At 31.8% G+C, this 12,326-nt stretch overlaps 1 protein-coding gene and 1 non-coding gene across 2 annotated transcripts; both read left to right on the top strand.

Annotated features, from left to right (window-relative positions):
- Positions 1-763: 763 nt before the first annotated feature.
- Positions 764-10,521, top strand: LOC143201419 (putative G-protein coupled receptor frpr-1). The gene is made up of 7 exons (XM_076412463.1): positions 764-950; positions 1,052-1,174; positions 2,121-2,288; positions 2,540-2,723; positions 5,554-5,707; positions 5,761-6,051; positions 10,165-10,521. Exons 1-7 carry the CDS (start codon positions 875-877, stop codon positions 10,474-10,476), a joined length of 1,308 nt encoding a protein of 435 aa, XP_076268578.1. The 5' UTR covers positions 764-874; the 3' UTR covers positions 10,477-10,521.
- TRNAN-GUU (transfer RNA asparagine (anticodon GUU)) lies at positions 2,807-2,880 on the top strand. Its single transcript has one exon. It is a non-coding gene; the product is annotated as a tRNA-Asn (tRNA).
- Positions 10,522-12,326: the final 1,805 nt, after the last annotated feature.

Here is a 12,326-nt window from a genome sequence, read left to right as displayed (position 1 = left end):
TTTGCGTAGAATGCTCTATTTCCACAGTTTCTAGATATTTAAATTTGTCTCTTCTAATTTTTTGTTAGAAATTTTTAATTTTCTCTTTGTTTAGAGTGTATTTAATTGCTGTGTTGTAGTTTGCTATAGACCCATTAAAATGTAATTTATTATGTACCTTGGATGTGAACGTAAATCAACGAAATCGACGAAATTTAATCGACGAAAGAATATCGAGAATAACAACTACATAAATTATTTTTATATTTTATTATGTTTATCTCTCTATACTCTATACTCCTCCCTTATACTCTATAAAATGAAATTACATTTGACCTTTTCATATTATATGCCTTATGTACGTTTTATGTAATCGTAAAATATTGTTTCAATGTTTTTGAAAATTTAATCTCTTTCAGTTATTTCAAATGACGTAAACGTACCTATACATTATATCCTTATTTTCAAGTAGATTAAGACACATTTTGTTCCGTCATTAATTTCTAACTAAAGTGTAATTTATGTTGTTTAAAGAAGAGCGAGACCATGTATAATCTCACTAAAATAAGCCGCCTTGATAGAAGGGTTAATAAGAGTGATAATAGGAACATTTCAAGAGCACATAATAAAATATTAAATGTACTGCATATATAGTTAATAATGTAGCGAGATCAATAATCGTTATTAATCAAATATTGTGTAAATAATACGAGAAAATGTTATTAGAGTAATCAAAGTTTGCACAGATTTAGTTGTTCAAACAAATGCGGCGGTTTTGTCAAGAGTTTTCTCATTGATTTTTTGATACAGGTTAAATGTATAAACGCATTATTTTGGCCGAATTTATGAGGCGACACGCATTTGACTAGTGAGTTGGTGCTCAACTATTTGTAACATGAGTTTCTATTTTATAAGTGCGAGTGCTTTTCGCGGCGATTCCGATGTGTGGGTTGATAAACCTACTGTAACAGGTATTGCATGTTTATATTTTTAAAATAAAAAGCATTTGATTAAATTTAACACAATTCAGTTTTTATCTCAATAATTTAAAAAATCTAAATGAATATTTCAGGGACTGTTCTTTACTCTGTGGTAACGCCAATATTATGTTTGTGCGGAATATTTGGAAATATTTCGTCATTGATTGTTCTAAAACGAAAAGAATTAGTTGGATCTGTGTATACTTATTTAGCAGGTAGATGTAAACGTATACTGGGTTGATTAGAAAGTAATTTTGATTTTTATACGCAAATATATTAACTTTACGTGTTGAATGTTTAAATATTTATAGAACTTTCAGTCTTATCTCTATCTGTTCGACTTTTCTAACTCCTCTTGAATATACATGTGCGCTCGCTTCAGTTGATCTTCAACTATGTCCAGTGAGGGATTCAAGCCGAGCGGTATGTTCGAGTCTTACTGCTTGGAAAACAGCCTCAAATATTTGTCTTGGATAATATATGAACAATAGTTTTGTCTGGATTTAGACCTGAATGTGCGCTATACCCAAAAGTACCAATAATTTTTTTTGTGCGCATTATATGAGGCCTTCCACAATTTCGGAAGCATGGCTTAGGTGTCTATTCAGTTTATTCATGATGAATTGTAAAACTAAATGACATTTTGACAGCTGTCAAAATGGCTTCTATACCGCAGTGTACCCGATTATAATTTAATATACTTTACAGTTGAATTACAGCATAGAGTATATATACTAGTATATACCCTATGAATTACTTCAACAGAGGGTATAAGGTACAGTCATAGAGTAGGTACAGTTATGTAATGTTAGCTAGTTGTCAATTGTGACGTGATTTATCACACTGCCTTGTAAACAATATCAAAAACGCATGCTTTAGAGTTACAAAGAATACTCTATACGTTTATAGTGTGATTTGTGCTTTCACATCACTTGCATCGTTCTTGTTTGTAATTGTGCACTTATTGCACTGGCGTTTGTGAGATTTGGTCTAATATATATCCACATTTTACAAAATATTACAATTATTAAGTTAATATAATCTAACTATAATATCAAAATAATGACAGATGTCGTTGTTTTGACACCGAAATTACTTTCTTTCAAATCCAATATTTTTTTACTTATCCGAATTGATTCATATACGTTTCATGTTTTTTAGTTTTAGCTGCGATGGATTTAGGTATGTCCATAGCATTATTTTTAGGAGGAATCAGTAAAGGGATTATGTGGTCTCGAGGATGGTCCAACTATGATTCATTAATCGGTTTACCATTGAGCGAAGCCTTGAATACTGTTAGCGTCCTGGCAATCGTTGGACTTACAATTGGTAGTTGTTTAGAATATTAGATAATTTACAATCAAATACTTTCAAATGTTCTTTGTTAAACACCTGTATATATCTTTCTTGATAAAGCTAGATTTAATCTCTGCATTGTTCTTAATGCATTTGCCATATCTGCAAAAGAGTTAGTATTCTTTCATATAAGACATTAATAATACATTTAATAATTAAAGTCAGATATGAACTTCTTCCTTTATTGACTCATAATAGTGCACTATTGCTAAATTTCCTTTTAGATAGAGTAATTTACTTATGGAATCCAGTTCAGTGTACTAAACCCAAATTTTGCCACCCGTGGGTAGCTAGACGTTTAATGGTCATAAGTATACTTATAGCCATACTGTTTAATTTACCGTATTGCTTTATTTACACATGGGATGGTGATGATACATTAACCACAACTGATTTTTTTGATTCAAGGTATATATTTATATTTAAGAATATGTTATATGAAATATGGCTTATATAATATTGTGTAGGTTTATTATAAAACACCTACCACAGCCTCCGTGGCGCAATCGGCTAGCGCGTTCGGCTGTTAACCGAAAGGTTGGTGGTTCGAGCCCACCCGGGGGCGCAACTTTTTTTTAAAATAAATTCAACGTATAGTCAATATCCAAAGAAGTTTTGTACATACGTCATGTAAATTTGTGACCTCAAAACGTTGCAATGTTGCCGTATCAACTCTGAGTTTTGGTTCAGTTTGGCTTTGTTATACAACAAAATTATAATCTAAATAAAATACTTAAACAAAAACACTGTTATCAAATATCAGTTATTTTAACATTATAGTAAATCTAATGCATATATTATCGAAGACCTTTTACGTTTAGTTCTTGTGTTCTTCGGCACTGTGTTTCCATCTTTTTAGTGTTTCCATTTCCAAGTAATTTTGATATCACTGTATTTCTACTTAGTTTGTTCTGTTAATGCCTGTATACATTTTTCTTGATAAAACTAGATTTAATCACTGCATTCTCCTTAATGCATTTGCCGTGTTATATCTGCAAAATAGTTACTATTCTTTCTCTTCTGACACATTTTAATCACTGATATATATTCTGAGCAATTAAACACATATCTGTGTACATAAATCTTTTACACTCTACATTAACATTTCCTACAATTATATATTAATTATATACTATACTACCTTTACTTGTTTCCACTCTCATCACCCTGTCTTAGAAAATGACAGCATTTAATCATATCATATTCAGAAAGTTTCATTCAAGTGCATAACTAAGCTGATAATTTCCAATCTATCTAATATTTGTTCACAAAAAATCGCAACAAATTAATATTTAACAGTAAAAATGCTTACCTCTCCAACGAATTTTGCTGGCAAGAGGGAGTCTTTATTATCTCATAATAGTTCCTGTTCAAAGTAACTGAGACGTAATCTGTGCAGTCTGGCTTCGGAATTTTCAATCAGAGTAATAATAAGCAGCGATTTAAAATCTATCGAAACAAGTAAAGCATTAAAACAACCTCTGTCGGTTTATAACCTGTAATTATTATCACTAATGTTTTGAAGAATTTTCTGTACGTTTGACAACCGGTCGACTTTGGCAGACTGGTTCCGTTACACGTTCGACCTTATCAGACAGCATCAGGGATGTGCAACTCCAATGGTAAGTAGTGGGGCAAAGTTTTGCTTAGTTCAATCATTGGCGGCGCTGACAACGTGAATTTGATTGGTTAGTTTAAAATAATTATGTAGAAACCTGTAAGGAAAATACTTTGCTTTGATTGGTCTGCCATTTCGCCTGATTACTTTATGACAAAATCCTACAACATAAGTGTAAATAATATATATATATATATATATATATATATATATATATATATATATATATATATATATATATATATAGCAAAAAAAAACAAATATGAACTCTATTCTAGGCAAAATTCTGTAACAGTTATCTAACATGTTCATCTTCTTCACAATTTTCTTCGGGAGAATGATGTGAAAAAATTGAAGTGATGATGTGCCCTTTTAAAGATTTCTCGAACATACTAGGTGAAGGATGCTGTTTCTACCTCCATGACCTCTAATAGATCCAACAAAATTCTTTAAGCAATCTTGGTTAAGATTTGTTAAACAAATGTAGTTATTTGTAAATTTATACAAAATAGATTTCTTTAAGGTAATAAATCCACTAAAAGTAGCAATTAAATTTTTAATTGATATTACCGTAACAAATATTTTCTTAACAAGGCAATGAAATTTAAATATACAATAGCTCTACTATAAAATGATTGAACACTGATTGTTCTAAAAAGTTAAAGTATTACAAATATTTTAGGGATATTTTACAATTAAAAGTAGTATTCATTACTACTAATTTTCCAGTTATCTAAATTATTACCTTCTTGTAAGACTTCTTTATGTAACGACATCTCACTGACAGCATACGAACAATTTGGTAGATTAATTGAATTTTATTACTGCTAACATCCTCATAAGTAGGTTTTGATTTTCTGTAAACAAACAATATATAAACAGACATGTAGTAGATAGATAAATTTATATGTACCTGATGGATATGCATTTACCCTAATACCTGTTCGTGAAGGAAGGGTAATTCTAAATTTTTCACTAAAATGTCCGTGACAGACACCACGACGTTGATATATTTGCATTGTGGTTTATCCAGGTAACTTACTACTATTTACTTGATCAACCCATTTTTGGAAAGGCGCGAGATCTTTGGGAAACGATGTCTAATTTCCGTAGTAGATTTTTATCCCGGTTGACTACATCTTTTACTACATTGACGCATTGTCATCAATTTTTATATTATTACTCCATAATAATTATTGTAAAACAGAAAATATGCACAACGTAAAACGAAGATTTCTCGATCTAAACAAAAACCAAAACCTTCAAACAAACTTAAAAAATGGACGCCCATAGAAAATGCTGGTGTCATACAATTTCATCGACCAATCACGTTCCATGTTAGTGGCGGCACCAGGAATTTAAATCAGCCAATCACAATTTGCGATCGCAGCGCTACCATTGATTGAACCAAACAAAACATTTCCCTAAGGTCGCCTATACCGTGAAATTTCTATTTTTTCTATGAACAGCATTGTGTCTCTTTTTAATTAGAATAAATTGAGAAGGAAAATATTGTCTGATTCCAAAACGAATGTATACATTGCGGCAGGCAATACATTACATATCTTAATGACATATGTACAAAACTTTTTGGATAGATTATAATTACATTTGTTTTAGGTTTTATATTGCCTTTAACTGGATTACTTTGTTTGTATTTGCCGTTATACCCGCCATAATTCTATTATTTGGTAATGGTTTTTTAATCATGTCATTAAGGAAAGCCAAAAAAATTAATAAACGGTCTTGTAGTACCAAAAGATGTAAAAGAAGGGTATGCAACATGAAGAGATTTTATGTAATAAAAATTAAAATGATATATTTCAGGATCATACTAATTTGACGATAACTTTAGTGATGATCATAGTTTTTTTCTTGATCACTAACATACCGGAGAATTTGGTATCGAGAACTGCAGCTATCAATCTATTGTTTCGTGGCGATCATGACCGAGTGAATACAGAAATTATTGAAAATTTACGACAGGCCTATGCGATACTGGGAGCCTTTGACGTCAACATCAATTTTATCTTTTATTATACGTTTTGTCCAGCCTTTTGCAAAGTGCTGAAGAGTGTGTGGACTAGAAAAAAGAAGACAGTATCAAAACGCCTACAGGTTAATATATTAAGCCAATATGAATTCGTATAATTTTTTGGTTTTTATACCAAATTGGTTTGAAGTAACAAATCATTTTCTCAACTTCTCTAGCTTTGCATTTTCTCGCGTTTTTTAGCGTTTTTGGTGCGATATTAGTTGTATTGATTTAAACAAGTAAGTTTTAGTAGGTACACAATTTTATTTTTTATTCCTTTTCTATTATCAGGGATGTGCAACTCCAATGGTAAGTAGTGAGGCAAAGTTTTGCTTAGTTCATTCATTGGCGTCGCTGACAACGTGAATTTGATTGGTTAGTTTAAAATAGTTATGTAGAAACCTGTAAGGAAAATACTTTGCTATGATTGGTCTGCCATTTCGCCTGATTACTTTGTGACGTCACATTTATTGGCCAATAGTATTTAAATAAAATAAAATGCTATACAAACATACATAAGTGTAAATAATATAAATATATATAAACAAAAAGCAAAAAAAAACAATTATGAACTCTATTCTAGGCAAAATTAAAATATCTATAATTCTTCAATAACGCCTTCCCATATTTGTTTAGTGCCATCAATTTTATGGGATCTATTAGAGTTCTAACTTATCTTGATATATTGAAGGTAAACTTTAAATCCTTCCCTGTTGATATTGCATTAACTTCATTAAACCAAAAATACAATCACACCTCATAATAACTTTTAAAATTTGGTCTTGAAAGTCATTATGGATTGGACAGTTGAAATACTAAAAATGTATGTGTTTTTTAAAGATGTTTAGATTTTAGAGTATTTAATCTGTGGAACGACTTAATATAGAAAGTAGATAAATATTGCATGTTGCTTCTTTTTCAGAAGTTTTGTTAAATAGCCTAAAATAAGACTAAAATACAATATTAGACTCTTGTTTTTCTCAGAGCAAAGTTCTCTGGAACTGAAAATATAGACTCAACTGGTGATTTAACAACCTCAAGTGGTACTAGATCTCCCTTTAAAAAAGAATATAAGTTATCTAACATGTTCATCTTCTTCACAATTTTCTCCGGGAGAATGATGTGAAAAAATTGAAGTGATGATGTGCCCTTTTAAAGATTTCTCGAACATACTAGGTGAAGGATGCTGTTTCTACCTCCATGAAAATTCTTTAAGCAATCTTGGTTAAGATTTGTTAAACAAATGTAGTTATTTGTAAATTTAGACAAAATAGATTTCTTTAAGGTAATAAATCCCCTAAAAGTAGCAATTAAATTTTTAATTGATGGCACTGATTGTTCTAAAAATTTAAAGTATTACAAACATTTTAGGGATATTTTACAATTAAAAGTAGTATTCATTACTACTAATTATCCAGTTATCTTAATTATTACCTTCTTGTAAGACTTCTTTATGTAGAGACATCACACTGACAGCATACGAACAACTTGGTAGATTAATTGAATTCTATTACTACTAACATCTTCATAAGTAGGTTTTGATTTTCTGTAAACAAACAATATATACAGACATGTGGTAGATAGATAATTTTATATGTACCTGATAAAAACAATGTTGGATATGCATTTACCCTAATACCTGTTCGTGGAGAAGGGTAATTCTAAATTTTTTCTTATATTGTAATTCTAAAATGTCCGTGAGAGACACCATGACGTTAATATATTTGCATTGTGGTTTATCCAGGTAACTTACTTATAGTCATATATATATCATATATATCAAGTAAATAGTGATCAACCCATTTTTGGAAAGGAGTCATATCATTCTTTGGGAAACAATGTCTAATTTCCGTAGTAGATTTTTACCCCGATACACTACATCTTTTACTACACTGACGCATTGTCATAAATTTTTATATTATTACTCCATAATAATTAATGTAAAACAGAAAATATGTACAACGTAAAACGAAGATTTCTTGATCTAAACAAAAACCAAAACCTTCAAACAAACTTAAAAATGTGGCGGCACCAAGAATTTAAACTAGCCAATCACAATTTGCGATTGCAGCGCTACAGTTGATTGAACTAAACAAAACATTTCCCCAAGGTCGCCTATACCGTGAAATTTCTATTTTTTCTATGTCTATTATACATTATTTATATTTTACATTATTTTCTATCTGACAATAATAATGACAGGCGAAATGTCATTCATGACATATAAATATCAATACTACAGGGATAAAATATCGGCGAAAAAATATCGATATATGGTTATATCGCTATTTTAAAAAAATATTGATAGTTTAAAAAAAGTATCGAACTTTGAATTTCACATTTCCATTTTTTTTGAAGAAAATATCCATATACAAAAGTTTCAAGTCCTATTTTGATGTAGAGTATTGAAACTTTTTTTCAGAATTCTCCCCCAGTCGCCAAAAGAATTTTGTTTGAAAGATTAGGGCTGGAGCGAAGAAATATCGATATTGCATTTAAATATCGATATTTATCGATTATATAGTTAGATATTTTTTTATAGTTGTCTCAAGGCTCCGTTTTCCAAAACTTTTTGCCTCGAACATTAGGGCTGTTGCAAAGAAATATCGATATAGTTAAAAAGAAGTATTAATTTTTTTTGGGTTTTATAACGGATATTAATTTGAAAATGTTAAAAATTAGCGTCAATAGATGACATTGATAAGAATACATTTTTGGTTCTGATAATATATCTAGTAATATCACATCATTTAACAATTCTTTGTACATGTCATGTACCAACCTCTGGTTCTTCGCTGATGAATGGACGGTTGCCTATCGGGTCATGTCGTAATGGACATGTAGTGGTTACATCTACATATTTGCTTTTTGTTTTACTTGCTTGCATGATGAACTGAAACATATGTTAAATTCTTATTTATTTTTATTTGGTTATAAGTTACACCTATTTGACAAAAGCATGGATGAAAAATTCCACCAAACCATACGTAGTGTACTGTAAAGCTCGTGTTTCTTGTGAAAATTTTTGAAAGTCATAAAAAATACCTTAAAATAGTTTCAGAAAACCCTAAAGTGGATTTCGGTGAGATAGATAAAGATATAAGAAGGTAATGTGCGTAAGTTGCTTTTAGCTTCTCAATTGACAATCTTCTCAATAGTATTTACAACAACTACTACTTATTGAATAAACAATCGTAAAAGGGACAGGTAAATAGCTTTTAGGTAACCGAAAACAAATTTTTCTATAAAAATGTCAACGAAAAGTCCGATAAGCGTTTGAATGAATGTGTCACCACTGAAAAAGAATATAAGTTATGGAATAGGAAAAGGTTTAGAACACAAAAGTTTACTTCAACAACTATTTTATCCACAGGAAGAAGTGGCCTCTTCGGCATAAAAGGATACATTAATGGACCAAACCCATCACATTCGTTTACCATTTAGGTAATTTTAAAACAGGTGGCCCTTGCACATGGTCGCGATAGCCAGGGCTTTAGCAGTTGCTATAACTCCTCCCTGATAAAGAAATGGTCACAGGGATATACGTAGTCATTAACCTATGTTCTTATATTTATCTTGTTTAAGGACAGCTTATAATTGTAAAATTGTTTTGAGTATTGTCTTCGTCCTCCAGTTTGCCTTTGAAGATTTTCATAATAACACTGTTTCTACCAAAATTTCCGTGGTATACCTCTATAAGTGTTGGAGACTTCAGATTCCAATCTACGGCTGAGAAACTGAGCTACTACAATCCGCTTTTGGTCGCCGTTCACCCTGAACTGTGATACATGTGCCGAGAATTCACGGTCTAGAGATGTTTAGGGGAAGCTTGAATGTTTTTTACTTGTGATAATCACACCCACTGCGTCAGTTCTTGAATGGGAAAACACAGAACACAAAAACTATTAATTTGCGTAAAGATACTATTTATTCAAGGAAATAAGAGGCGACATGTTGAACGGCGATATAAAACGACACTGTGGGTTTTTATCACCACCATTCATTCACCATTCAGTTACTTTATAAAAGATGACCCTTGCCATAGCCGAGGTCGTAAGGGTTGAATGATATAACATGATACTGATGAACAAAGTATTTCAAAAGTAAAGTTATTGATTGACATATTAAATTGCTGTTTTTTTACACACATGACAAAATCGCTGATTTAATAAATATTTATCATTGCTTTTTTTTAGGTTAATGTTTTCGTTCTCAATGCTCATGCCAAATCCGACAAGCACAAATCGAGGACCGAACAGGATCCTAGCAAGAAAATAAGTCATAAGGTTTTGGAAATTTCTAGGAAGAGTATCGAGTCAGCTTTCTCCATTCAATTATCAGACGGAGAGAAGGACAAAACCAAGAACGAATGCGTTGTCGTTCAACACGACAATTATGGCGAAAGCTCCGATGTTGACCTGGAGGCCTACGTGCCACCATTTAGCACTATTATGGAGGAATCTACCTTTAGTACTAACACGAATACATCAAATAAAAGCCAAGTTTAATGTTGTATGGTTTTTAATTGAGAAATAAATATAGACATGAACACATCTGTTTTAGTGTTTCTTTTGTTTGTAATATAAAATATTAAACAACTGTGGCTTAGTTATTAGCTAAATCCTTGTTAAAAAACCATGGCGAAAGTATGTTTTATCGTTATTTTCATTAAAATTCAACATTGAAATTGATTGATTCTTGAAACATTTTTAAAAATATATATTCCTTGAACAAATTATCAAATAAAAACACATTTAGTCGGTTTGCTTGTTGCAGTGGCCAAGTGATTTATAATTGGGATTGTTCAAAAGACAAGAGTACAATATCCAACAAGAAAAATGATCCCAGTCACACCAGTAAATAGGCTCTGTAAGTCCGGAGATCTTCCGGGATGACTTCTAAGTTGGTCACTTGCGGTCGCGAGAGTTTAGGCGGCTTTTATAAAACTTTCTTTTTTTCTTATTGGCCTATAGACTAGTTTTAATTTGAAACTTTATTTTGAAAAATCAGTACAATTTATTTTAGTGAAAGTATTCATAGCCACTGCTTTTCTCCGTCATTATAATATAAAAACAATACCTTTTGAGGCTATTCATGAATCGATCTATTTTTAGGTATCTTCATAAGAAGTGAAGCGCTGCTGAGGTCTCGACTCATATGCCGAAACAAGTAGTAATTAGAAAGAGCAAGATCTGGAGAATACGGCGGCTGGAGTAGCACTTCCCATTTTAATGTTTCTAGGTAGGGTTTCATCGATTTTGCAACTTGTGGTCGAACGTTGTCAAACTGAAGAATAACATTGTTCTGTCTTTGCTCATATTCTCGCCGTTTTTCGTAGAGCGGTCGGCTAAAACGCATCAATTGTAGCCGATAGCTGTCCCCATTGATGGTTTAATTAGACTTAAACATCAAATACAGAGCATTAGCTTGGAGCCATAGATTTTCATTACCAGTAAAAATACGATGCAAAAAATAGTTCCCGATTTTGCCGTTAAAGTAGTATTTCACACATGACTAAATGCCTTTCAATTTTCCTTGACTAGAAATTATTTATTGTATTACTCCCAACAATTCTGCATATTCTTTATGCGTTTTACACGGAGCATTATCGAGTAATGCCTCCAATACTCGTCTTCAACTTCTTTTGGCTGCCCAGAATCCTCTTTAACTTCGGTGTCAAAATTACAACGTTTAAAACATCGAAACCAGCGTTCACATGTTGAAATCGATGGAGTACGGTTGTCATAAGATGCACACAGTCTTCGATTATCTTCAGCCGGCTTTTTCTTCAAACTGAAGTAGAGAAGTTAAATTTCCCTCAAATGCAATTTACTCGGTACAAATTCAGATATTTTCAATAAATGTTTGTTCACACTTCGACGAAATGACACATACTGAAAAGTAAAGCCTTTCACTGAGGTTTCAGCATGAAGTTAGTTATAAATGCACTCGATGCCATTCAATAGATCGTAGAATGATCATGCGTTGTAAATCTTTTAAAATTAATTTGTAGCTGTAATGAAAAATGTGTAGTCTGTTAAAGTTTTCTCGCGGTGTTCAACTTCCTCACATCTTTTATAATTCGAGCGTGGTCTTAGAGAAAGATATTTTTATATAAGAAGTTAAAGAAATATCATGGCATTTATTCAAACCAATGAAGTACCCGCAAAACGTTTAAAGTTACGTTGAATGGAACGTGAATAGAGATACAAAATAATAGCAAACAGACGTAGACTTATTTTTAGATCTCTCCATCACTTCCATTCGCACAGTTGCGTTCTTCCCGTTAATGCTGGCACGTGCTTCGGATTTCCGATGCGCGGCTACACGTGAACAAATAGAAGCAACAGGTCGCGGT

Source organism: Rhynchophorus ferrugineus, unplaced genomic scaffold (assembly GCF_030347505.1).
Source record: "Rhynchophorus ferrugineus isolate W39M unplaced genomic scaffold, kcgeb_rfMv2 rfM8, whole genome shotgun sequence".
NCBI lineage: Eukaryota > Metazoa > Arthropoda > Insecta > Coleoptera > Curculionidae > Rhynchophorus > Rhynchophorus ferrugineus.
This window is presented reverse-complemented; position numbering and strand designations above follow the sequence as displayed.